This window comes from Oryctolagus cuniculus, chromosome 18, assembly GCF_051225735.1.
Source record: "Oryctolagus cuniculus isolate XC-2025 breed Fujian yellow rabbit chromosome 18, ASM5122573v1, whole genome shotgun sequence".
Lineage (NCBI taxonomy): Eukaryota > Metazoa > Chordata > Mammalia > Lagomorpha > Leporidae > Oryctolagus > Oryctolagus cuniculus.
The window spans coordinates 20,140,831-20,165,877 of record NC_142884.1 but is presented as its reverse complement, the minus strand read 5'-3'; the positions used below and the strand labels follow the sequence as shown (position 1 = coordinate 20,165,877).

General features: G+C 63.3%; 3 protein-coding genes and 1 long non-coding RNA gene across 10 annotated transcripts; 2 read left to right on the top strand and 2 right to left on the bottom strand.

The window, feature by feature from the left end:
- Positions 1 to 147: 147 nt before the first annotated feature.
- FXYD1 (FXYD domain containing ion transport regulator 1) lies at positions 148 to 3,904 on the bottom strand. The gene is made up of 8 exons (XM_070062432.2): positions 3,799 to 3,904; positions 2,619 to 2,682; positions 2,295 to 2,327; positions 1,967 to 2,041; positions 1,308 to 1,344; positions 623 to 672; positions 398 to 449; positions 148 to 295 (listed from the first exon to the last, which is right to left on the bottom strand). The coding sequence occupies exons 2-7, from the start codon at positions 2,677 to 2,679 to the stop codon at positions 427 to 429; spliced, it is 279 nt and encodes a 92-aa protein (XP_069918533.1). The 5' UTR covers positions 2,680 to 2,682; positions 3,799 to 3,904; the 3' UTR covers positions 148 to 295; positions 398 to 426.
- Positions 3,905 to 7,428: 3,524 nt separating this feature from the next.
- LGI4 (leucine rich repeat LGI family member 4) lies at positions 7,429 to 14,386 on the top strand. 5 transcript variants are annotated; one of them, XM_002722217.6, is made up of 9 exons: positions 7,429 to 7,797; positions 8,054 to 8,125; positions 8,336 to 8,407; positions 9,608 to 9,679; positions 9,766 to 9,837; positions 10,006 to 10,175; positions 12,059 to 12,223; positions 12,313 to 12,818; positions 13,466 to 14,386. In XM_002722217.6, exons 1-9 carry the CDS (start codon positions 7,628 to 7,630, stop codon positions 13,778 to 13,780), a joined length of 1,614 nt encoding a protein of 537 aa, XP_002722263.1. In that variant the 5' UTR covers positions 7,429 to 7,627; the 3' UTR covers positions 13,781 to 14,386. The 5 variants fall into 5 exon arrangements, 4 of the variants coding, with proteins under 4 accessions (XP_002722263.1, XP_017193675.1, XP_089176229.1 ...); XR_016225221.1 differs by having other exon boundaries at positions 7,532 to 7,797; positions 12,441 to 12,818; XM_089320103.1 differs by having other exon boundaries at positions 7,710 to 7,797; positions 8,054 to 8,105.
- Positions 14,387 to 15,131: 745 nt separating this feature from the next.
- FXYD3 (FXYD domain containing ion transport regulator 3) lies at positions 15,132 to 21,146 on the bottom strand. Of its 2 annotated transcripts, XM_070062436.2 has the most exons (9): positions 21,085 to 21,146; positions 20,489 to 20,584; positions 18,256 to 18,310; positions 16,932 to 16,964; positions 16,802 to 16,825; positions 16,032 to 16,106; positions 15,756 to 15,792; positions 15,434 to 15,471; positions 15,132 to 15,302 (listed from the first exon to the last, which is right to left on the bottom strand). In XM_070062436.2, the coding sequence occupies exons 3-9, from the start codon at positions 18,293 to 18,295 to the stop codon at positions 15,283 to 15,285; spliced, it is 267 nt and encodes an 88-aa protein (XP_069918537.1). In that variant the 5' UTR covers positions 18,296 to 18,310; positions 20,489 to 20,584; positions 21,085 to 21,146; the 3' UTR covers positions 15,132 to 15,282. The 2 variants fall into 2 exon arrangements, with proteins under 2 accessions (XP_069918537.1, XP_089176231.1); XM_089320105.1 differs by lacking the exon at positions 21,085 to 21,146 and having other exon boundaries at positions 18,256 to 18,492; positions 20,489 to 20,566.
- LOC138846487 (uncharacterized) lies at positions 20,598 to 24,775 on the top strand. 2 transcript variants are annotated; one of them, XR_016225222.1, is made up of 4 exons: positions 20,621 to 20,730; positions 21,999 to 22,042; positions 24,270 to 24,378; positions 24,550 to 24,775. It is a non-coding gene; the product is annotated as an uncharacterized LOC138846487 (long non-coding RNA). The 2 variants fall into 2 exon arrangements; XR_011384006.2 differs by lacking the exon at positions 21,999 to 22,042 and having other exon boundaries at positions 20,598 to 20,730.
- Positions 24,776 to 25,047: the final 272 nt, after the last annotated feature.

Here is a 25,047-nt window from a genome sequence, read left to right as displayed (position 1 = left end):
GTCCTGGCCACCCCCGCCCCCGCTCCCGCCCACTGCCGACGTCCCCGCCCCTTCCCCAAGGGTGGGGGCGCCCCCTGCCGGGGCCAAGGGGGCGCCCAGGTTTTTCGCAGAGGGACCGACAGATCAACAAAGCGCTTACGAGAGAGGGAGAGAGAAGCACGTTTTATTGCAAGTCTGGGCGGTACCAGGGATGGGGGTGGGGGGTAGGGGTGATGGGCAGGGCTGGGGAGGGGGCAACCGAGGTGATGGTAGGCGCGCAGGTGGTGGGTGCAAGGTGTCAGGTGCCAGGGGGAACCTGTGGGAGGGAACAGGGTCAGAGGCGCGGAGGGACCCCAGCCCCAGCCGACGACGCTCCCACGCCGGTCTCCCTCCCCCAGCGCACTCAGGGCTGCAGGACCTGGCTTCGTTCCGCGGCGCCAGGTGTCTTTACCGCCTGCGAGTGGACAGACCTGAGGGCACACGGAGAGTTCTGGCGTCAGGAGGGGCCCGCGGCGGCTGCGGGCTACTCCCCGCAACCCCGTTTCAGATCAAGCCCCTCCCCCCGGGCGCCCGGCAAGCGCCGGGGAAGGGATTCCGGGTCCAGCCCTCAGCCCTAGGCTTCCGCGCCCGTCCCCGGACTCACGGCGGATGGAGCTGCGGAAAGTCCCCTCCTCTTCGTCGGGCTCCCCGGTCCTGGAAGGGAGAGGCGCAGGGAGTTGGGGGTGGAGAGGCAACTGCTTCCAGGAAAGCCCCGCGGAACCCCGTTTCCCAAGCCGGTATCGGGAGGCCCAGGGCGCGCGAGGAGCAGCCTCCCGGCCCGGGCAGGAGAGCGGGTGACAGGAGCGGCGAGTCCCTCCGCAGGGACTCGAGTCGTAGACCCAGGACCCCCACCCACTCTCCCGGCATGATCTCGGGCAGGTGCCTCCATCTCCCCGCGTGGCGGCCTGCCTAGTGCGGGCGGTGTGAGGCATCAGTAAGACCGCATGCAATGCAGCGGGGTCTCGCACGTGGCGCGCGCCCCGGCAGCTCTGGCTCCCGCCGTAAGAACACCTGTGAGCGCGCGCAGGTGTCGCTTTCCTTCGCGCTGTGTCAAAGCGCTCTGAACAGGACTCGGGGCTAAACCAGGCCGCCGAGCGACCCCGCGTGGCCCCCTGCCGCTGCGTGTCCTCGCCGGGGTGACCTCCCAGGCGGGCGCCGCTGCCACCGCGCGCCACCCCGGGCCGGGGGCTTGGCACACAGCAGGTGCGTCACGCACGTTCGCCGAAGGATTCTGGCCGCGGGGCTGCGGACTGCCGGCCTCACCCCACGCCCCTCTCTAAGGCTCTCACCTCTGCTGCTGGTTGAACTTGCACCGGCATCGCTTGCCTGTGGGGACGGGAAGGGGCAGACTGAGCGCCCCTATAGGCGGGCACCCACGGGCCCTGGCTCCCGCTCGCCCTCGTCTGGGTCCGCGAGGCGCCGCCACAGACGCGGCTGAAGGCGGGGCCGGGCAGGGGCCGGACTGGAAGCGGGGAGGGGGCGGGGTGGTGAGGGGCAGGACGCGGAGGCGGGAGGGGTGGGGCTGGAGGCGGGACTGGAGTCTGGACGGGACGCGGGGGAGAGGGGAACAGGGCGAGGTGTTGGTGGGGGGTCGTGGGATGGGGAGGGCGGCTGGGACATGGGCGGGGCTAGGAAGGCCGGACCTGGGCAGGACGGGAGCAGGAGGCGGGGCGATGCTGGGCTGGAGGCGGGACAGGGGCAGGACGCGGGATGGGGAGGGGCGGGCAGAGCGAGGGCAGGGGGCGGGACCTAACTAGGGCGGGGCAGGAGGAGGGGCAGAACTGGTGTCCGGAAGAGGGGGCCGAGGCAGGCGAGGCACGGGGTGGGTGGTCGTAGGGCGGGTAGGGCTGGAGTCAGGACGCGGAGGTGGGGGTGGGACAGGGCGAGGCGGGGGTGGGGGTGGCTGGGACACAGGCTGGGCAGGGGGCGCGACCGGGCGGGCTCTCACTGAGGATGATGAGGATGCCCAGGATGAAGAGGATCCCGGCGATGATGAGGCCTCCGATCCGCAGGGACTGGTAGTCTGTGGGTGGCGGGGAGGAAAGAGGTGGCAGGAGAAGGGGAGAAAGATCCCTGGGCGGGGGGGGGGGGAGCACGCAGGAGAAGGTGTACGGGAACGGGAGCGGCCTTGGAAGCAGCTGACCATGAGCCCCGAGATGCTGAGAGGGAGAGACCCCCAGCAGGAGAGAGCGAGGACAGGGGTGCGGGCGGCATGAGACTAGACGGGCAAGTCCAGTCCCTCCCCTCCACTCCCCCGACAGAGGGACCCTGCTCACCGTAGGTGAATGGATCCTGCTCCTGCGGCGCTTCTGGAAAGAGAGGCATCGGGGTCGCGTCTCAGAGAGGGCGACCCTCTGAAGACCCTATGGGGCTCCACCTTCCTGGGTGGGCCGCCCACCTTCTCTGGGTCCCAGCACTCTGACTCGTGGCAGGTGCCTCTGCCAGCATCCCTCCCCCTACCTTGGCCTCCCCTCGCCTGCAGCTCAGCCTCATGTGGGGGTCCTCAGTTTAGCACCCCAGCTTATACCCCAGCTCGAGGTTGGGGGTCTCCGATGTGGTTCTCATGGGGTTTCTCCTCCCCGTGCCGCCCCGCGACTCACCTGCATTGGCCATGGCGAGGAGACCCATGCAGACAAGCAAGGTGTGATGGAGATAGGCCATGTCCTGTGGGGACAGCGTGCTCAGCAAGGGTGTGCCTCCGCCCACCCGCGCAGACTGCTGGGGCCTGGGCCCGAGGGGTTAAGTCCGAGACAGGCCAGGGACTTAACACAAAGTCACCCAGCTTAGTTGCCTGAGGAACAAGGGCAGCCCCAGGACGTCACCGGACAACCAACCAAGTGGGGGTCAGCCCAGCCAGGGCCGGGGTGGGGGAGATGCCGCCCACACGGCTCTCCCATGGGCCTCCACATCCCCGCAGCAGGTCCCAGATGCCAAGCACCCACACCAGGACAGAGACGGGCACCCATCGTGAGCCCATGGGACACGCCCAGGTCCCACCTGCCCTGCAAACCTCACCGTGTCCGCACCAAGTCCCGGCTCCCCCTTCCCTCAGCCGCCCGCCCGCTCTGGGCCTGACCCTGTGTATAAATATGTCCCACTTCACGCTAGAGGAATTCGCCTCACACAAGCCACCATGGCAACAGCCCGGCTTCCCCCACTCGGGGGTCATGCACAAGCTGCCACTGCGCCACAGGCCGCCCCAGTGGCAAAGGCCACCCTGCTCCTCTTCTGGAAGCAATGAGTCAGGGGAATGACGTCCCCCCCCCCCCGCCTCTGTGTGACATCTTTCTTAACCGGACAATGGCCGGCCAGTGACTTGAGGCCCAGGTTAGTAGGCCTGGGGAGAGAGAGAAGCCGATGTCAGGAGCTGGGACACACACACACACACACACACGCACACACACACATACACGCACGCGCACCCATGGTGGGTGGGGCCGGAAGGGGGTGCAGACAACACCCTTTCCCCACACTGGGTGGAGGGACGCCGAAAGCACAGCCCGCCAGCCATACAGCACCCCCCTTCCAGGGCTCGGGTGCCCCCCATCAGGGACAAACAGACCTCCACGTGTGTGCGTCCTGACCTCACACCCAGCCTGGGAAGGGAGGAGCTGCACCCACACTCCCAGCCCTGCCGAACCCCAGCGTCCTCACCACCACTCTCCTCCCTCCTGGGTCAGGCCTGCCTGGGAAGCCACCGGCTGGCCACTCCTGCTCCCAAAATAGGCAGGCTGGCCCCGCGAGGGGGGAGGCCTGCAGCGGAGGGGTGGGCACGCTCACCCCAGTCAGGCTGTCCCCCGCTGAGCGAGGCCCCCACACTGTCCGGCTGTGCCCTGGGGGCTGAGCACTTCGGACCCCCTGGCCCAGAGCTGGACGCACCGCCCCCGCGGGCTCCCCTCCCGGCCCCACCCCACCCAGGCCCTCCCCAACCAGCAGCTGTAACTGGAGCCCAGGCTGGAGGGGGGCCAGGGGCCGGCCCCCAGCCCAGACCGCCCTGTCCCGCTAGGTTAACTCTCTCAGCTCAGACGCAGCGGGCGTGCAGAGGACAACGGCGTGGCGCACCAGGGCACGCACACGCCTGCTGACGGAGCGGCTGAGCTAGGGCTGGAGGGCAGAAGCCAGAGGTTTTCCGCACCACTCCCTGCAAATGGGGCTAGGCAGAGGCCTCAGGTCAGTAAGCCCTAGGACTCGCTGACCCTGACCCCAATGCCCTGTGGGGGCGGGGACTTCAGAAGTGTGTATGTGACCTCTGCAGCTGCCTGTGAGGTCCCCCAGGGGTGTACAGCACACACACACACACACACACACAGCTGCCACACAGAAACCTAGACATGTGGACGTGAAAAACTGGCCAGTCCACGTGTGGACATCCACACCCACAGAGGCAGACAACACACAGCCGGCAGGCACCCCTCCCGCCGGTCACACAGTCATATTTGCGTCACGTACCCTGAGACACACAGACAGAGCAGTCACACAGATGCCGGGAAGACGCACCTGCACGTGGCCACACAGACGTCAGTCCACGCACACCGCACGGCGGCTCGTTCAAAGCCGTGGCCGCGCAGCCAGCTCCCTTACACAATCCCGAGAAGCAAAGGCCAACAGACTCGTGTGTACGTCCCTGATGCACAAGTCGGAACTGTCTAGGACACGGCCACGCCACCAGCCACTCCCACACTCCCACTCCCACCACGGAGCAGACACACTGGTGTCCACAAGGAGGTGCATGGCGGGCCCCTCCATCACACCCGTCACAGGCCGACACTCGGCTTCACCTGCTCCAAAAACATGGCCGTGGCGAACTTCCCTTCCCCTGAGCTCCTACGTCCTCCTCGATGGGGGGACACTGCTCCTGGTGTCCCCAAGAGCAGGCCATGGTGACAGAGACCTGGAATCAGGGCTGGGCACTGCACTCCCGGTTGTGTGACCTGGGGCAGCCCTCAGTTTCTGGTGCTATAGAATGGAGGAATCACACTCCTAACACCCAACTGGGCAGAGAGGCCTCTGAACTTGACGTTGTCTTATTATCACCTCCATTTCAGAGAAAGAGGAGGTTTAGCCAAGACCTCTCCTGAGGTTCTCCTGGGGGTTAAGGACAGAAACATCTCCACCTTCCAACGCCCCAGCCCAGACATCCCCACGCTCAGACACCCCAGGAGCACCTGGGCATGCGCACACCCAGGCACAGCATAGCCCTCTCTCTCTTACACACACACACACACACACACACACACACACACACACACGGCTTTGGAAGGCTCCCTCCCGCCATCTGTCTGTGCCTTTGCCCCAGGTCACCGGCAGCCCCTGGTTAATGATAACCCTGATGTTGATACAGGACTGGGCTGGGGGCACCCAGCCAGCCCCTGGCCAATCCCGCTGCTTTGTCTCAGAGAGCCGGCTCCAGAGCGCTGACTGCCCAAGAGTGCCGTGGCTCAGCACTTTCCAGCCGTGTGAGTGAGGCCGGACAGGTGATTGACCTCCCTGTGACTCAGTGTCTCTTTCTGTAACCAGGAGAGAAGATCGGAATTCACCGCAGAGGGAGGTCGGGAGGAGTATGTACATCATCTGTGTAGGAGCTGGCGCTGCCGCCTGTGACACGGGCATCCCATATGAGCGCCTGTTCTTGTCCCATCTGCTCTGGGTTCTGTCCAGCTAATGCACCCAGGAAGGCAGTAGAAGATGGCCCAGGTGTTTGGGCCCCTGCACCCACGTGGGAGACCTGAATGAAGCTCCAGGCTCCTGGCTTCAACCTGGTCCAGCCCAAGCCTCTTTGAGCATTTGGGGAGTGAACCAGGGGATGCAAGCTCGCTCGCTCTTGCTCTCGCTCTCTCTGTAACTTTTGCCTTTCAAATAAATAAATAAATTTTTAAAAAATCCATGTAAAGCAATGAGAATGAAGCCTGGCACACAGGAGGTGATTAAAACAATCAGCTGGTGCCGTTGTCACTGTCATCTTTCTCAGGGGAACTGGAGTGAGCCCCCTGCTGGCCTGGGACACCTGCGCTCCCCTCTGGCCCACAGCTTGCACTTGCAAGGATACTATCAAGATGCTTCTCTCACCCGCCTCGCAGAACCAAGGGCCTTGCTTGAATCACAGACTGTTAGGGTACAGGACTGGCACCTGGATGCAGAGTTTCTTCCGTGTTCCCACTGAGCTGTGTCCACAACTGGGCATTGGGTGCCTTGACTGTGCCCATTTCACAGATGGGAAAACTGAGGACCATGGTAGCCAAACAACTTGCCTAAGCCAGACAGGCCTGAGTCAGGCGCTCAGCCCACTTGCCACATTTCAGCCGCTGCTGTTTAACCCTCTGTCCCCCAGCAAGTCCCCAGGGTTGTGCACCAGTGGCGAGAGAGGCCATGTGTGTTCGAAGTCCTGGAAGCAAGTCTCCCATGCCCAAGCTATGGGGTGGGACTGCCCGGTGGTTAGGGTTAGAACTGAGCAGCACCACGAAACCAACCATTCACCTGTCTGTGCCTCAGTCTTGCCATCTGTAAAGTGGGCGTAGTAACACCGCCTGCCTCACAGCACAGGCAGTCACACGGTTAATCCTGGTATCACTACCATTTCAGGTTGGGGGAAAAGTGCCACAGAGAATCCACCCACGTCGCTAAAAGCTTTAGCCCAAATGACAACAGTTAGCCACATACCCCTGGACTCTGGTCTCCTAGACAAGGCTGGCACCGTTCTCAAGATTTCCTTGGGTGGTGGAGACACAAGGGGTTAATTCCCCAGGGAGAGGAGGGAGGTCCGGGGTGTGGGGCAGGCAGTGGACCTGCCGAGTGTGGCCACTAGAGGGAGCAGCTGGGCCCGAGTCAGTCCCTTAGCCTCAGCGGCAGCGCCCACCACACCCTCCTGGAACCAGGGGAGGGGGCTGGCTCGCAAGTGACCAGGACCCCCGGGGCCCCTCTTCGCACCCCCTCCCATCTGCCGAGCCATCCGGTCCCCACCCGGGTGACATCCTCCTTATTACACTCACTCCCTGAATGGGGCTGACTGGGGGCTCTGGGGAGGGGGCTGGCTGGGCGTGGCCAGGACAGCTCCAGCCCGTGGCGGCCCCGCCCCCTCCCAAGGGGCCACCCAGTCCCTTCCCCAGAGCTGCTCTTCCTATGGCCTCTGACCCCCTCCTCCTTCCTACTCAGCCTTGCCAGGCGCTCCCGGGGCCCAGGGAGTCCCTTTCCCAAACCCTCGGGGAGAAGGGGCCTGGGAGGGGGCAAAGAGGAGGGCAGGAGAGGGGAAACAGAAACATCAGCCGGGAGCCGCTCAGAGGCCGGCAGACAGAGACCCGCAGGGAGTGAAAGACAGGACAGAGCCAGAGAGAGAGAGACAGAGAGACAAAGGCAGGCAGAGAGCGAGCAAGGGAGCGAGGGAGCTAGAGAGTGGGTAGCGACCAACTCAGAATTGGAGACACTGGGAGAGAGGCAGGGAAATACACAGACTAGGACCGGGAGGAAGGCAGGCTGCAAGAGAGGCCGAGGCTGAGGGCCAGGGCCAGGGCCAGGGCGGGGAGGGCAGGCGGACTGCACGGGCGCCTGGCGCAGGAGATGTAGTGGCCGGGGCTGGGTGGGACAGGGGAGCGGGCGCCTCGGCAGGGGGAGGGCCATGGGAGGGGCGGCCCTTCTGCTGCTGCTGCTGGCTGGGGCAGGGGCGGGGGGGCCCTGGAGAGCCCCGAAGGGCAAGTGTCCTCCAAGCTGCTCCTGCTCCAAGGACAGTGCCCTGTGCGAGGGCTCCCCGGAGCTGCCTAGGACCTTCTCTCCCACGCTGCTGTCACTGTGAGTGCCAGGGGCCCCAGGCGCTGGGGCAGGGTGCTGAGGTGCCCAGGATCTGGGGATGTGAGCGGCCGAGGGCACTGAGATGCCCCCAAGGGCACTGCACGGTTCATGGCAGGGAGCGGAGGGATGGCCCTGGGGACCCCAGGGGCGGCCCATCTCCCTGGGTGCAGGGGAGATATCAGCACCCTGGGGCAGGGAGGCCTGCTGGGGGCGTGGAAGGGGCTCGGCCCTCACCCGTCGCTGCCTGTGTCTCCAGGTCGCTCGTCAGGACCAGACTCCCCCAGCTGAAGGCCGGCAGCTTTCTGAAGGTGCCGTCTCTGCACCTGCTGTGAGTGGGGCCCGGCTGGGCCGACCATGAGCTCACACGCTGGGGGGGCAGTCACGCACACGTGGGAGGGGGTGCGCACACATGCATGCATGGTCTGTGCCCACACTCACACCCGCGGGCATGCCTGTGGGGGCTGGGGGTGGGGCCGAGGTTACAGTGTCAGCGGGCGGGTGGCGAGTCTAGAAATTGTCTCTCTTGCTCCCTCGCCAGCCTCTTCACCTCCAACTCTTTCTCCGTGATTGAGGATGACGCATTTGCGGGCCTGTCCCACCTGCAGTATCTGTGAGTGCGGCTGGGGCTGGGAACAGGTGGGCCTGGGGGGGGGGGTGGTGCACTGGGGAGGCGGAGTCTGGACAAGGCTCTTCCTGCAGGAACACTGGGGGCCTGGCTCCTAGGGCGGCGTTGGGGCCACTGACCTGAGTCCCTGTGTCACTTCGGCCTACTCACCTCACCTCTCTCTGCTTCAAAGATCCTGCATAGTTAGAGCCCGTCTCTGTCCCTGCTTGAGTGACAGGGGAACCCAGGGAGGGTACAGGCAAGGGAGCGAGAGGCAGGAAGCGCTGCCCGTCATCAGCCCACAGCTCCGAGTGAGGTGGGGGCAGGGACGGGGTGACAAGCTGGCCTTGGAGCTGGTGACGGCGGCGGTACTCTTGTTGCTGTTGATCACGGGGAAGTGATGGTTTTATTGATGTGAAGGAGTGGGGAGACTGTTGATAAAAATGGCGGCTCAGTGGTGATGGTGGTGTTGGTACTGATGCCGGAGTTGGCCGGATGGTGTTAGTCCTCAGCGCTGTGGGGGTTGGTAACTGTGCCATTGGATTGACGGGGGCGGCGGCTGTGGTGGGCCACTGGTGTGGTATCCATGGCAGTCTTGTTGGCCCTGGGCTGGTGACGGAAGTGGAGATGTGGGTATTTAGGAAAATGGCAGTCAGGGTGCTGGTGGTGAGTGGAGATGTGAGTGTTGCGGATACTGGCGATGCAGGTGGTACCGGCCGGTGTCAGTGCTGGTGCCTGTGCGGAGGTTTATGATCCCAGTGGTGGTGTGGGTGACAAGGTGGCAGTGTTTTTGGTTTGGGTCATGAAGGTATTGGCGGTGGTGCTTGTCAGTGTTGGTCGGTTCGGTGCAGTGAGGAGGCGGGTGGTGGGATGGCAGGGCACGGTGTAGAGGGTGATGGCACACTTATCAGTTCTGGGGTTGGTGATGGGGACAGAGACCTGGGCGATGGTGTAGGTCATAAGGGATGAAGCCTCAGGGATTGGTGGCCGTGGTGACGGTGGTGGCCATGGTGACAGGCTGGCAGGGCCAGAGGGCCAGGTTTTGGGCTCCTGGGACTGGGATCCGGGAATTTGAGGGGGAGTCCTTTGTGAGGAGGCTTCCCTGGGATTGGCTGAGGTTCTGGGGGGAACCCACCATCTTCAGTGGCCTCTGGCTGCGCAGGGGCGTTCCCTGTGGGCCCCCCTCACCCCGCCTTCCTTCTGCAGCTTCATCGAGGACAATGAGATCGGTTCCATCTCTAAGAACGCCCTCCGAGGACTCCGCTCCCTCACACACCTGTGCGTGCCACCGCGCCCCAGCCCGTCACCCAGGACCCAGGGCACCCGACGGGGCTGACGGCTCCCCCTCCCCCTTCCTCCCCCAGAAGCCTGGCCAATAACCACCTAGCGGCCCTCCCCAGATTCCTGTTCCGAGGCCTGGAGACCTTGACTCACGTGTGAGGCTCAGGGGGCTGGCAGGGTGGGGGTGGCAAGTGTGGGGGCGAGGGGGTGAACCTGGTCCGTGGGGCCCCGTCCCGGACCCTTGCTTGGGGAGGGGGTGAGGAGCATGGCCTCCAGGGGGTGGAAGCCGGGTTGCAGCCCCCTCCCTGGCCCTCTTGCCCCAGGGACCTCCGTGGGAACCCGTTCCAGTGTGACTGCCGCATCCTCTGGCTCCTGCAGTGGCTGCCCACCGTGAATGCCAGCGTGGGGACCGGGGCCTGCGCGGGTCCCACTGCCCTGGCCCACATGCAGCTCCGCCACCTCGACCCCAAGACGTTCAAGTGCAGAGCCATAGGTGGGGGCTTTCCTGGCGGGGTGGGGGTGGGGGAGTGGTGGCCCGGGGCTGAGGGTCTGACTCAGCCCTGTTGTCCCTTGGCTCCTGGCTGGGAGACCCCAAGTAGGCAGGCCGCCTTCCTGGGCTTCTGCTTCCAAATTCATAAACTGGGGGCAGTGAACAGTGACGGGGATTTCTTGAGAACCCACACCTGCACGTGGCCTGGCACGGGAGGCCCCTATCAACACTCACTCTCCGTGTTGATGGGAAACACTCCCTTGGAGCCCAGAGCTGTGCTAGGGGCTGTGAGTGCTGGGGCCGCGATGAAGGCAGCTCTGCGTGTTGGCCACACCCCGCCCACGGTTCAGGGGCAGGTGGGCCCACCCCAGAGTACCCCATGCTGGGCAGCGAGACACAGGCAGAGGGGTCAGGGCCAGGCTGGGGCAGCCACAGAAGCAGAGGGGACCCGGAGCCCATGTCAGGGCCACGCAGAGCAGAGAGGTCAGAGAGACCTTGAAGGACTGGGCACGCGAGCTCACCCTGGAGGGGTCTTACACAGATGCATTCAAGCAGTAGTAGTGCTAACTCTTCTTGTGTACCCGTCAGGCCTATTTTCGGGCTGGGTGATTGACAGGACAAGAGGACAGTAACTTCGGGGTTGGTCTGTATGCAGGTATTTAGTAAGCACTCAAGGAGGCCCACTCCCAGCCCTGCGGGGGGTGATGGCCACACTGCAGTGACCAAGGCGGCCCTGAGCCCTGGCCTCATGGGACCTGCAGCTCCAGAGTTTGGGGGAAAAGACATGGAATGAAACACTGCACAGATCGATGTGTGCACCACCCTGTGGCACCTGCAGGAGTAGGAGAGGGGCCAGGGGGTCCTATCTTACATGGGGGACCGGAGCAGGGGCACTAGCTCTGGATTTAGCGAGGTGAAAAACAGACCGAGGGGCACCCCCCAGAGGAGGGAAGAGCACGGGCAAGGCCCTGAGGTGGCAGAGAGTAAGTGGGGAACAGGTGCACAGATGAGGTCGACGGTTGCAGGGCCTCACTTTGGAAGCCACGGAGGGGGGAGGTAGACTTGGTTCTGACGGCTATGGGAAGCCATGGAGGGCTTTGCACATGGGGGCGCCATGATTTGATGGGCATTTTCCACGAGGTGCTTCTTTGGGTGGGCAGCCTTGGTGGTCCAGCTCATGGCTTCCAGCCTGAAGTCAAATGCCCGGCTCCACCTCTGACGAGCCTCAGTTGCCAGAACAGCTAAGCATTGGTCGCAGAGGGGGCTTAGCACAGAAGGAATTAAGGACGACAGGAGGGTCTCTGGTGAGCAGGTTCAGTGGATGGGGGAGGGGGGGCGCTGGACACCAGCCTCCTTCCAGGGCTGTGGTCAGGTCAGCTCGGGGTTCATCCCATGCCAGCCCAGGACAGCGGCTCCCACACCAGCGAGGCAAACCTCACACCCGCCCCTCCCTGTTGCTTTTGAACTTGACCTTGACTTAATCTTGTCGGCACTCAAACTTCCAAGGAGGGCGGGGAGTGGGGACGCCAGGGATAAGGTGACCGCTGGCTGGGCAGCTCCAATCTTGCTGGGAAAGGGGTGGTTTTGTTGGGCAGCCGGGTGCCGGGGTCTCAGCTTTAGCTCAGAGATGGAGACAATAAGAAAAGGATGCACCCTGCAGGAAAGCCATGAAGTTAGCAAGTTATTCGACCTGGATGTGCCAATGCTAGGGAACTACTCGATGATGCACACCACTTAGAAAACAGACAGCCGTGCGAGCAAGGAAAAGACTCCACGGGGTGACTGCTGCGGGTGGCCCTTGCATCAGGGGTGTGGAAACTGGGGCTCAAGAGCAGGAGCTTGGGGTCCCTGGGACTTTGCTTTGACTCTCTCCTGCCACCCCCCAGAGCTGTCCTGGTTCCAGACGGTGCGGGAATCGGCGCTGGGTGTGGAGCCCTTCTCCTACCAGGGCGAGCCCCGCATCATCCTGGCACAGCCCTTTGCCGGCCGCTGCCTGATTCTCGCCTGGGACTACAGCCTGCAGCGCTTCCGGGCCGAGGAGGAGCTGGCAGGTGAGCCCCCTTCCCGTCCTCCCTCCCGCCCTTCCGCGAGGCTGCCCAGCCGGTCTGACCCACTGCTCGCCCCCACCATCGCCTCCCAGCACCCTCGGTGGTATCCTGCAAGCCCCTGGTGCTGGGCGCCCGCCTCTTCGTGCTGGCCGCCCGCCTGTGGGGAGGCTCGCAGCTGTGGGAGCGGCCCAGCCCCGACCTGCGCCTGGCCCTGACCCAGGCACTGGCCCCGCGGAGGCTGCTGCGGCCCAACGACGCTGAGCTCCTGTGGCTGGACGGACAGCCCTGCTTCGTGGTGGCCGACGCCTCCAAGGCAGGCAGCACCACGCTGCTGTGTCGGGATGGGCCCGGCTTTTACCCGCGCCAGAGCCTGCACGCGTGGCACCGGGACACGGATGCTGAGGCCCTGGAGCTGGATGGCCGGCCCCACCTGCTGCTGGCCTCGGCCTCACAGCGGCCAGTGCTCTTCCAATGGTCCGGTGGCCGCTTCGAGAGGCGCACGGACATCCCAGAGGCCGAAGACGTCTACGCCACGCGCCACTTCCAGGCTGGGGGGGATGTGTTCCTGTGCCTGACGCGCTACATCGGGGACTCCATGGTGAGGGCCCCCTCAATGCGGTGGGCTGGGGAGGGCCCGAGGCAGGCACTGCCCCCTGGTGCAGGCTGGTCTTCCACCCCAGGCTCACATGCTGACCTCTGAACTCTGATCCTACCCCAACACTCCCTGCCCCCAGGACTGACGCTGGCCCTGAGATTCTGATCTAATTCCCCAAATTCTGGCTCTGTGACTCAGACCCCCCCCCCCAGTCTTACACTGAACCCCAGTCACATCCATGCCCATGCTGACTCCAGACCCCCAAGGCTGATGCTGGGGTGAAGCCCTGCTCGCCCCCAGCCCCTCTAGAGGCACCTCTCTTCCTGGAGTGGGGTACAGCCAGGGGAGGCTTCCTAGCCTGGAGGGGCCCTGATGGGGAGCCCATGGTGGGGGCAGATGAGGGAGAAGGCTGCTGGGAAGGCCGGGCAGGAGGTGCGGTCAGAGGAGGTGTGAGAAGTGGGAACTGTCACAGGAGAAGTGGGGGTCCCGCTGCTGGCTGATTCTGTGTGGGTGTGGGGTACAGACAAGGGGCAGGTCGCAGCCTGAGCAGCTCCAGCCGAGGGCACGTTCACGCAGACAAGAAGGCTGGGGGGGCTTAGGGAGAGTGTCCGGGGAGACAAGTGGGCCCTAACTGGCTGCCACACCCCCAGGTCATGCGGTGGGACGGCTCCATGTTCCGCCTGCTGCAACAGCTGCCCTCCCGCGGGGCTCACGTCTTCCAGCCCTTGTTCATCGCCGGGGACCAGCTGGCCATCCTGGGCAGCGACTTCGCCTTCAGCCAGGTCTTCCGCCTTGAGCCGGACAAGGGGCTCCTGGAGCCGCTGCAGGAGCTGGGGCCCCCTGCCTTGGTGGCCCCCAGGGCCTTTGCCCAGGTCATCCTGTCCGGCAGACGCTTCCTCTTCGCTGCTTGTTTCAAGGGCCCCACACAGATCTACCAGCACCACGAGATAGATCTCAGTGCCTGAGGCCCGAGGGCCCCTGGACGCGACTGGGGCGCCGGCGTGGGGACGCTCGGGGTTTCTGGAAGCCACGGGCAGCGCTCATCAACCACGGGCCCACCTAGCGGAGGCTGTGGGCGCGCTGGGAGAAATGCAAAGCCCGAGCCTCGGAAGCAACGCCATGTGCTGGCGCCGGTCCCCGCCACGGGTGTCTTGGGGGCCCGGGCTGCGGCACCGCAGTCAAGGCTGGCGGGGAATGTGCAGAGCTCCACGCAGCCCGGAATCCGGGCACCCCTCCCACCCGCACCGCTCCGGCTCCCCAGGCCGGCGCTAAAGAGCGGACTGCGCAACACAGTCCGGCCAATCGCTTTCAGGGAGGAGTGCCCGCCTTCGTGACGTCACAGTTGCTGGGCGGTTTTCCCTGCCGGGTTCGCTCACTCCCTCTGCCGCTTCTGCGCATGTCTGCTGCCGCCTGCAGAGGCTCGGCGTGGCTTCCCTTTTGCGCGTGCGCATCCGGGGGTCGGTGAAGATGGGCTAGGGGAGGTATGGGGGAAGCCGCGGGTACCTTGGCTCGGTGGGCGACCCGGGCAAGGACAGAAAGTGTATGACTCAATAAATGCGCCGCGCACCTGCCCCGCCCGTGGTTGTGGGGTCGCCGGGCCGGGAGGGGAGGAGGACCCGGGAGAGGCAGAAGGCGCTCCTGGTGAGCCCCCCGGGGTCGGCGGGGGCGTCGGGGGCTGCACGAGCTACGCGAGGGCGCGGCTAGGGGTGGAGCCGCGCAGAGCGTTGTGGGTTTCTTTCGGGGACCGTGTCCCAAGGCTGCGCGGGAGATATTTTTAGGTGTTTGGGAAGGATTTTCGGCGTTTTATTGGATGGCCCATGGGAACATGTTGGCGGCCTTATTGGGCACGGAGCGTCTGGGGGTGGGAAGCGTGAGGCTCAGTGGCGGCTCATGCGCCATGCGGCCGCCGTGTGTTTCCGGGGATATCAGGGAGTGCTGTGAGGGTGTTTGGAAGGGTTTCATAGCATGGTGCAGTCTCAGGGGTGAGTGACGGGCGGCGCCAGGGGCTGCTCTCTGTGTACCCCCATCACAGGAGGGTGACGTCCCCCGGATGGCCGCGTGTCTGTCCACCTGTGTGTCCTGCGTTCCGTGTGCCAGGCCCTCATTCGCTTGCACAGGTGTTCCCCACTTGGCTACTGGAAAATCTTAAGTGGCATACAAAGCTCCCACGGCCGGGAGACAGAGGGCGGACCCCAGCCCTGCGCCAAGCCACAGGGAGCAGGCCTGCTGGCTGTCCCCAGGGAAGCCATCCAGTGCTGCCCAGCCTCTCCCGAGCCCCCTCCAAAAGCCGACCGCGGTGCACACAGAGGCTGCTCGGGCACGAGGCACGGTTGTTTTAGGTTAGAAATGGAAGGAGGAGACCCCTGTCTTGAGAGGTGAGATGCAGCCCCTGCGGAGGGGGTGTTGTCTTTGTCCTGGGCAGCGCCAGCCCCGGGGGCAGAGACAGGCCCTCTGCAGCGATCCATCCTCAGCAGTCACGGGCAGAGCCTGGGAGAGTGAGGGGGTCCGTGGGTGAGGCTGCCTCAGATTCCTTCTCCTAGAGTCAGACATGCAGGTGCACACCCCTACCCCCACCCCGCCCCCAACTCCCCTGCTGCCTGGTGCCATCCCTGTCTTACCTGGGGCGATGAGAGGCGGGGCATCCCCTGGACGATGACTGGGGAAATAAAAACAGTGACATCAGGATCCGCCCCGGGGCCGGAGGAGTCAGCCTGCCCAGACCTGGCTGTTCCTGTGCGGGGCTGTCTGGTGCCAGGGGCTACGGGTGTCAGGCTAGGGGGCCCTCTGGGGGTGATCAGCCGTGAATAATCTGCCTGAGAAATCTTAGGGGCAGGAGTTGTCCAGGGCAGGCCTAGCTGCCTGTTCGTTCTGCGGATTTGGTTCTTGCACCCTGAAAAGCCTTGTGTCCAGCGTGAGACGGGCCGGCCGGGACCATCTTACCTGGGCTTCTGTCTGAATTTGCATTTGCATTTTCCACCTGTGTTTGCGGGAAGGACAGCTGAGTGGTCTGCGAAGGGGACCCGCAGCCCCGCCCCATCCAAAGCCCCGCCCACACGCGGCCCCGCCCACCTGTGGCCCCGCCCACACGTGGCCCCGCCCTCCGGTGGCCCTTCCCCACACGCAGCCCCGCCCCTCCTGTGACCCCGTCTCACCCACCTGCCGCCCCGCCCCACCTGCCGCCCCGCCCCGCCTGCGCCCGCCAGCCCCAGCACGCACTCATGAGGACAATGATGCCGATGGCACAGAGGATTCCGGCACAGATGAGCCCGCCGACCCGGAGACGGTGCCAGTCTAGGAGAAAAGGCGCAGGGACGGTGGGGGCCAGCCCGGGGCCTCCGCACACCCTCCGGCTACCTGACAGCTGTGTATCGGGCGCTGTGGGCGCGTGCATGCTGGCTGACACTCAGGGTCAGGTGGAGATTAGGGAGCTGACGAGAAAGAGCGTGGGTAGGGGTGAGAGAGAGCGGTGGGGGAGGCTCCTCCGCGACTGACAGAGACCGCAGAGGTGAGGCAGGGGAGCCATGTGGATGTGTGGAAGAAAGTGTTCCAGGCTCGGAGATCAGCAGGTGCAAAGGTCCTGAGGCTGGCAGTGCCTCCTCTGCATCGGAGGGACAGAGGGAGACGTGTGCGGCTGGAGCAGAAGGAACCAAGTGGGGGCTGGAGGTGAGGGCAGAGAGGGGAGCAGGGAACAGACCCACGGACCCCCGGGGGGCAGAGGGAGCAGGCCAGCCTCTTCCCAGCTGTTGATTAGATCCAAACAAGCTCACTTCCTGCCTGCGGCTGACTTGTTGGAATGGAATCTTCCGGAACACCAGCTTGCCAGCTCTTGTTCTGTTAATCCACTAGGTTTATTGCTCAACGCCTAATCCCAGCCCCTTCCTGGCCTGGCCCCTGCATCCCCCACGTCAGACCTTCAGCCAGCACAGGGGGTCGGGGTGGGGGGCCTTGGCACAAAGCAGCAAGTGGAGGCTGCGAGGCTCACTCACCGTAGTAGAAAGGACTGTTTTTGTCTGCAGGGAAAGAAAACAGGACATGTGTCACTCAGGAGGGCAGCCAGGAGGCGGCGTGCCAGGGGGAGCTGGGGGCTGCACAGGTAGAGGGACCGGTCTGGCTCACCTTCAGGGTCATTGGCGTCCAGGGCAGGCAGGCCTGGCGGGAACAAGCAGGGAGGGGCAGGTGACCAAGCTGGCCTCAGCGAGTCCCTCCAGGGCTCAGGAGAGTCCCCTCGGGGACAGTGCGCTCCCCCACCCCACCCCCGCCCATCCTGGAGCCGCAGGGGGCCCGCTCAGACCACCATGGGGAGAGGGACTCACCCACTCCACCCCACGCCTTCTCCTCTTGCCGGGCAATCTACATTTCTAACCCCGGTGGGTTCTGGCCACCCTGTGGTCCCTGTCTGTGCTCGCTACAGAAGCCTGGATTTTTCCCAGGACCCTGTCTGCCCACAGCCCGTGCCCTGCACAGCCAGCCCCAGGATCCCGCCATGCCCAGCCCCCACCCGCAGCTCTGGGTCTCCTTTCCCCTGGAAAGTGACTCACTGCTGCCAGCTTCCCTGCGCTTTATCTAAAAATGCAGCTTCGCCTTGGCACCCTGGATGGAGTGCATTGAGAGAAAGACCAGGAGGGGCCTGCGCTGCGGCCGGCACCCCGGGTTCTAGTCCTGGTTGGGGCGCTGGATTCTGTCCCAGTTGCTCCTCTTCCAGGCCAGCTCTCTGCTGTGGCCTGGGAAGGCAGTGGAGGATGGCCCAAGTGCTTGGGCCCTGCACCCGCATGGGAGACCAGGAGGAAGCACCTGGCTCCTGGCTTCAGATCGGCGCAGTGCGCCGGCAGTAGCAGCCATCTGGGGGTGAACCAATGGAAAGGAAGACCTTCCTCTCTGTCTTTCCCTCTAACTCTGCCTGTCCAAAAAAAAAAAAAAAAAAAAAAAAAAAAAAAAAAAAAAAAAAAAAAAAAGGCCAGGAGGGACCTGGATTAAACTCTGGCTGGGAGCTGGCGGCTGCCTTAGCTGTGGCCTGAACTCTATTAGCAGGAGATTAATACTTTTTAATTACATTTAAAGCACAAACTTTGTGCCAGGCGCTGTTCCGAGGGCTTTTCAAATATTAACTCACTCAACCCTCACAATGGCACTTGGAGTAGGTGCTGTGATGGGCTTGTTTACAGCTGGGGAAACTGAGGCACGACTCTCACTGCATAGTCACCAGGCTCCCAGCTACCTCTCGGAAGACCATGGGGCTTCTCCTTGATGTCCTCGAAGAGTGACAAGACCATGAAAGACAGTGCTTGTCTAGTCATGGCTGCCAGTGGCCCTGTCCCTGTGTGTTTGTTCAAACCACCAAGGCGCCACTTCTCTCCCTGGGGGAGATGCCACCACCCAGCGGGGGTGGGGGTGGGGGTCCGGTGGAGGGGGAAAGGTCATTTGGGGGCAGGCACTCACTCACCTGCCAGGAGCAGGAGCAGGCTCAGGGCCACCTCTTGCATGTCGGAGCGCTGGCCCTAGAGGGGTCCAAGGGCCACGTGCAGCTTCAGCGGGGCCACCAGGATGCTGGCCCCACGCCGCAGTCCCCATCAATCTCTTCCCCTGCCCCCGCCAGGACGTACAGCCCAGGGCACACACAGCAAGGTGACATTCAGACTCGCTGGGCCGGGCGACAAGGAGCCCCGGTGCTGGGTGAGAACTGAGGCAGAGGGGAGCGGCTATCCTGACCCCCCTGGACATGAACCGGCTTTAGGTGGGTCACCCCAGCAGCCCAATGCCAGAGGCCTTGCCAGCTGCTGTCCCCACCTGCCCTTCTGAGACTCTGGGAGGTTGAAAGTCAGTGCCCTGGGTCCCCCACTTGGCCAGGAAGCCAGAGGTAAACGAGGCCTGGCTCCCCAGTGTCAGGGCCTCGGGGTGCTTTGGGAAACAGGGTGCTGGGAGCCAGGTGGCAGGGGGCCCGGCTCGGGGAGTGTCCCACAGACAGCTTGGAGCCTGCCTTGCTCTGCCCAGGCTTTGTAAGCTTCCAGATGGGGACTGAGCTGGCTCCCCAGGCTGCTCCCTTGGGGAGTGTGTGGGGAGGAGAGAGCTGGAGGCGGGGTGCAGGACTGGTGGCTCAGGCTCTGCCCGCCCTCCCCCAGCCCCAGCCAGCCCCAGGCCCTGCCAAGCCCCTCCCAGCAGCAAACAGCCCCGCCCTCCCCAGGCAGGCCTGTCCAGAAACAGTTCTCCGGGCCCCTTCCTGCCTCCCACCACCCTGGAAACCCCTCCCTAAGCCCCCTGGCACTTCCATCCCCTGCCCACTCCCTGCCCCCTGCCCGACTGCCATGAGCGTCTTATGGCAGTGAACTTGGTGGCAAGAGCTGGCCCCGCTCACCTGTGCTGGACACTGCCCCCTGCCCTCGCTGCGCCTTCACTCATCACTCGCCCGAGGCCACCCATTCTGTCCCCATCTCACTGGCGCCCAGTGGGACTTGGGCCCAGAGCGGGGCTGCCGGGGTCCACACCAACGGTGCAGGTGTTTCCCGCATGTCCCCACGGACCACATCCCCACATCCACCCTCTGGCCTGGAGGTCACCGCTGACCCCAGGTGCTGGCCTCATTTGAGTCCGAGCATCCATGTCCCGCAGGAAGCTTTGGGAAGCGTTCCCAAGGTGTTTAGGGCTCCAGAAAGCTTTGGGGAGAGCGGGAGTGAGCAGATGGTTGGGACAGCCCAGGTCCGCAGCTCCCCTCCCCCAACCCCAGGCTTTGCTACCCCGTGAGGATTCTAGTCCTGGTAGTGAGAGCTACTGATTGCTGGGGCTCCCCCACGCTGGGCGGTGAGCTCAGCGCCTGACGCCTGTTCACTCGCCATCTTCCATTGCAGCCGATGTCACATGCGCCGCCACCTTGTGCCCCCTCGCTCTCACCCCTTATGCCTCTTTCCACGGACTCTCCAGCCACCTGAGGCCCCATGACATCACCCAGCATCCCCCTCCCAGGGCACTGATGGACGGGACCAACTGTTGCCCAGCCTCTGCCCAAGTCTCCGACCGCCCAGCGGGTTGGCTGGAGGCTGCTGGGAGCTGAATGGGCGCCCTCGCTGCCCGCTTCGGGCTGTGGGCTGCTGGAGAGGCCCCGGGCTGCTGACCACACTGTGGGCAGATGTGGAGACGGAGGGCACGGCTGCAGCTGGCACGGAGGCCCCAGTGCCAAACAGAGGACAGCTTCCGCCCCCCACCCTCTGCCGTGCCCTGTCCTTCCACGTGGGTGGGGCCTGGGCGGTCTTCAGGGCCTGTGCCCTGGAGTCTCCTAACCAACCCCCGCTTCACAGCTTCCCCAAGCCGGACCCTAGGGGCCAGGACCCAGGGGGCCCCAAGTCTGAGGCACCCTGAGACCATGCAGTGACCACTACTCCGTCACCCCATACCCCAGTCCACCCAGACAGCCCTGGTCTCTTAGATGCCTTCATCTACTTGGGGACCCTCCCCACGCTGCCTCTGGCCTGTTCAGACATCAGCCGTGTCTCCAGACACCCCAACCCCAAGAAGGGGCCCTCCCCTCCCCCCAGCTGGCCCAGCCCTCCTGGGAAAGATGGGGGAGGTCGTGGGAGGGGAGGGAGGAGGAGGGGGCTTTCACAGCAGAGCTTCTGTGTGGCAGGGCGGTGGGGGTCACAGGCAGGGGGAGCCGGGGGGCTTTGGAGGAGGGGCCGGCCACTCACCTGTGGGCTCACCAGGCTGAGCGAGGTTTCGGGGGGAAGCAGGCACTGCCAGGCAGACTCCTGCCTTTATCCACAGCTGCCACGCCCTAGGCAAACCTAGGCAGGTAGAGAACAAGTCCGGCTCCTTTGGCTCCGGGGGCTCCCCCACCCCATTCCTGCTCTTAAAGAGACAGCTCTACCCCTCCCAGGGCCACCAGCAGTAAGGGAGCTCCCGGGGGTCCTGGAGACCACGGTGGCCTCAGGTGAGATGGGGGGAGTGGGCTGGGCAGGAACTCAGTCCCTCTAGGGGATAAGGCCTTCTCCAGCCTTGGAAGGAGCTCGGAGCTCAGAGCAGGACCGTATGGGGGAAGGTTCTGGGGTCTTCCTGGTCAGGCAAGGAATAAGGTGCCGTGGTGAGGACCTAGGGTAGGGCCAGCTGGCCTGGGGTCATGGGTTTGACGTTCAGCAGAGGCCTTGGGGGGTGTGGGAACGGGCACGGGGGGCCTCTGGGGTACAGAGCTGAGGGGGATGTGCAACCTTAGATCCAGCCACACCCCCACTGTGCATGGGCCCCAGGAGCCCTCCCCCCCGAATTTCCTAGGGAGCCAGATGCCTACATTTCTGGAGTGGACCCTGGGCTGGAGGTGGGGTGCGTCCTCCATATCAGGCCCCCGCCTGTCCCCCTCCCTTCCTCTCCTCCTCCTCTCTGGCATTCCTTCCGGCTGGGGTCTGTGCAGGCCCCCACATGTCCCAGTTGGGGGTACCCCTCCCCCCAATTCCGCTGTCTTACACAGAGGGACTTTTGTCTGGGGGCTGGATGGAGAACAAGGCGCCTTTGAGTGGCTGGCGGAGGATTGGGGTCACGGGGAGGGGCAGGGCCAGGGAAGGGGTGGCTCTGCTCTGGCCACCAGCTGGACTCCGGGCGACCCCCAACACCACTGTGGGGGTGGGGAGGAGGCCAGGCCAGGCCAGGGAGAGGGCGCTGCTGGGAGTGTGGAGTGCACATGGGTGTTGGGGACTGGCCGGCTGGGGCAGAGAGAAGAAAGGCTGACTGGCTTCCTATTACATAGCACCCTTGGCCTCCTCCCACCTGTACTGAGGTGGGGTCAGGCCCCGCGGGCACCCAGAGTGGAGCTCAAAGCAGGAGGCCTGGGGGATATAAACAGCAGAGGAGGCTGGAGGCAGGGAGACAGTCCCAGTCCAGCCCACTGGGCTTTGTGTCTGGGCACAGCTTGTGTTTCCCAGAGGTTTCAGGACTATCACCCCCACCAAAGACCCGTGGGTGGTCTTGGGCGTGGAGTGGTGTCTCCCTCTGCTGGGAAGTCTTGGACCTGCAGGCACCCCAGGCGGATGTGGCCCTGTGGGCAGTGTGTCTTGGAGTGCGGATGCCGGTCTTTGTTCAGTGCAAAGTCTGCGAGGTCAGGGGCCAGAGGGGTCAAGCAAGAGTTGTGGATGCATGAGCAGGACAGGTGGGAGACCGTAAGAGGTGGCGGCAACTGGACAAACCAAAGAACTACGGTCCCGTCCCCAGGAGAGGCTCGAGCCTGCGGATAGATAGACAGACACCTCGCTAAGGTGAGGAAACGCAGAGTGTGCCACCATTTGTGCGATGGTGACGACAGTGTCTGCACGAATGCTCGCGTATGAGCCACGTGTCCTTGGAGCTTGGCATCTGTGGCTACCTCTGGCCAGGGGACCTGGGAGGCAGAGGAGGGGGTAGAAGTGAGATTCAGTCACCTTTGACCTTGGTACATTTTGATTTTTATATTCTGAAAATGCACTATCTTTTTATTTTTAAAAAACGATTCTCCTTCTGCTTTCATCTACAGAGAAAGAAAGAGATTTTCCATCCACTGCTTCACTCCCCAAATGCCCTCAAAGCCAGGGCTGCGCCAGGCTGAGGCCAGGAGCCCAGAACTCCACCCACGTGGGTGGCAGTGTAGTAAGCACCTGAGCCGGCATCATTGCAAAGGGGCCTGAACAGAGAGATGGGGCTGGGGCCCAGGCACTCCGAGCAGCAGCTGCAACGCTTGCCCCATACTGCCTTTCAAAAAGACCTTAAGGGGCCGGTGCTGTGTAGGTTAAGACGCCACCTGCAGTGCCAGCATCCCATATGGACACCGGTTCCAGTCCCGGCTGCTCCACTTCCAGTCCAGCTCTCTGCTATGGCCTGGGAAAGCAGTAGAAGATGGCCCAGGTCCTTGGGCCCCTGCACCTGCATGGGAGACCCGGAAGAAACTCCTGGCTCCTGGCTTCGGATTGGCTCAGCTCCTGCCATTGTAGCCTTCTGGGGAGTGAACCAGTGGATGGAAGACTACTATCTCTCTCTCTGCCTCTCCTCTCTCTGTATAACTCTGACTTTCAAATAAAATAAATAAATCTTAAAAAAAAAAAAAAAAGCACACCCAGGGGCTGCCTTCAGCTGGGGGAGGGGAGGGCTGTCAGAGACTTCCGCAGCGGCTTTTCTGAATCTGGAATCACCAGGATCTTCCGTTCTTGCGCATGGGCATCTGCGGGGCTTCCTCAACCCGGAGATCCTCCCAGGCTGGCTGTCACTGTACTGCATTCAAGTGTGTGCTGGGCTGGGCTGGGCTGGGCTGGGCCCGGGGTGGACAGGCTAGGGCCTGCGGGGGGCGGACTGTGTGCACACTCCTGGGGGCTGGCAGTGAGTCTTGTGCGCTGCTTTGACTTTGGTCACCTTTAAAATGCATACATGTCCATGTTTAAAACGTATACAAGGGCCGGCGCCATGGCTCACTAGGCTAATCCTCCGCCTTGCGGCGCTGGCACCCCGGGTTCTAGTCCCGGTCGGGGCGCCGGATTCTGTCCCGGTTGCCCCTCTTCCAGGCCAGCTCTCTGCTGTGGCCAGGGAGTGCAGTGGAGGATGGCCCAAGTGCTTGGGCCCTGCACCCCATGGGAGACCAGGAGAAGCACCTGGCTCCTGGCTTTGGATCGGCGCAGCACGCCGGCCACGGTGGCCATTGGAGGGTGAACCAACAGAAGGAAGACCTTTCTCTCTGTCTCTCTCTCACTGTCTAACTCTGCCTGTCAAAAAAATATATATATGCAAGGGGTCATCAGCGTGTGGGAAGTGTGCCTGACATTTAAATTCCACTTCCCCCGGCAAGCTTTGTGGCACAGCGGGTGACGTCACCTGGAGCTCCGCGCTTGTCCCCAGCGCAAAATGTCAATCAGCCGAGACCTGAAAGAGGCACAGCGCTCTCAGGGTGTCCTGTGTCAGGTGGGGCCGACTCAGTCCCCAGCCCTGACACTCCTGCCCCTTTGACCTCAGCTACAGTGGAGACGACCCCAGTCGCCCTGACTGAGGAGCCAGCGGATTCCACAGCGGCAGCGGCTTCCTCCCCGCCGGTTTCTGGGGTTCACGGGCCGCAGTGTTGTTCCGCTGGAGCCGACACATCAGTCTGAGGCAGGCTCAGCGCTTTGCTTTGTGCATCCCAACAGGGAACGCGACAGAAAGGCATCTGAGGGGCGGTCACAGGCACTCCTCGGGCTGCCTGCGCCCCCTGTTGGAGTCCTGCCTCTGCCTCCAGTCCAGCTTGCCTGCTGGTGCGCACCCCAGGCCGCAGGTGACTCGGGTCCCTGCCACCCACGTGAGAGACCTGGATGGAGCTCCTGACTCCTGGCTTCAGCCTGGCCCAGCGCAGCCCCCGTTGCAAGCACTGGGGGCTGAACCAGCAGATGGAAGATCGCTCTCTGTCTCTCCTTTTCAAGAATAAACACATGAACTTTTTTTTTTCAAAATACAACATTAATGAATGCCATTTCCCACTAATTTTTTGAGGTACCCTCATCTACATGATACACAGTCATACGTCACGTTCTGGTCTGCTCATTATGCAAACACCATAGAGTGTGTCTTACACAAACTAAGACAGCTACGGTGTCACCAGGTAAGACAATCTGTGGGACCCCTGTCACGCCTCAGGTCTCTTGTTGACAAAATGTTAAGAGTTGCACAGCTGGGGCCAGCGCCGTGGTGTAGTGGGTAAAGCTGCAGCCTTTAGTGCTGGCATCCCATATGGGCGCCAGTTCGAGTCCCGGCTGCTCCACTTCCAATCCAGCTCCCTGTTAATGATCTGGGATAGCAGTAGAAGATGGCCCAAGGCCGTGGGCCCCTGCACCTGTGTGGGAGACCCAGAGGAAGCTCCTGGCTCCTGGCTTCGGATCGGCGCAGCTCCAGCAGTTTGGGGAGAGAACCAGCGGATGGAAGACCTCTCTCTCTCTATCTCTCCCTCTCTCTCTGTAACTCTGCCTTTCAAACAAATAAAAAAATCTTTTTAAAAAGAGTTGAACAGCTGCAGATTACACAGTTAATGAAAGTTTTTGAAATATCACACACACACACACACACACGTGCGTGTGCGCACACACACACACGCCCAGTTTTGCTTTTGAAATCATTTTTCCCCGGAGCGTGTGTTGAGGCTCTAACGGAGTGTGACTGCTCAACAGCCTGGAATTTTCGCCAAATGAGAGAAACCAACCAACCCTGCAGCTCACGGACATTGCAAGCTTCGCACGGCTTCCAGAGCTGCGGAATTCAAGCGCAACATCAAAGG

Coding starts and splice junctions, on each gene's coding strand:
- LGI4 (XM_002722217.6), top strand. CDS start 7,628: ATGGGAGGGGCGGCCCTTCTGCTGCTGCTGCTGGCTGGGGCAGGGGCG. Junction 8,126..8,335: donor GTGCCGTCTCTGCACCTGCT/GTGAGTGGGGCC, acceptor CTCCCTCGCCAG/CCTCTTCACCTCCAACTCTT. Junction 9,680..9,765: donor CTCCGCTCCCTCACACACCT/GTGCGTGCCACC, acceptor TTCCTCCCCCAG/AAGCCTGGCCAATAACCACC.
- FXYD3 (XM_070062436.2), bottom strand. CDS start 18,295: ATGCAAGAGGTGGCCCTGAGCCTGCTCCTGCTCCTGGCAG. Junction 15,793..16,031: donor CGGCATCATTGTCCTCATGA/GTGCGTGCTGGG, acceptor CCGCAAACACAG/GTGGAAAATGCAAATGCAAA. Junction 15,472..15,755: donor AAATTCAGACAGAAGCCCAG/GTAAGATGGTCC, acceptor TTATTTCCCCAG/TCATCGTCCAGGGGATGCCC.
- FXYD1 (XM_070062432.2), bottom strand. CDS start 2,679: ATGGCCTATCTCCATCACACCTTGCTTGTCTGCATGGGTCTCCTCGCC. Junction 673..1,307: donor AAGTTCAACCAGCAGCAGAG/GTGAGAGCCTTA, acceptor TCTCCCTTCCAG/GACCGGGGAGCCCGACGAAG. Junction 450..622: donor TTTCCGCAGCTCCATCCGCC/GTGAGTCCGGGG, acceptor GTGTGCCCTCAG/GTCTGTCCACTCGCAGGCGG.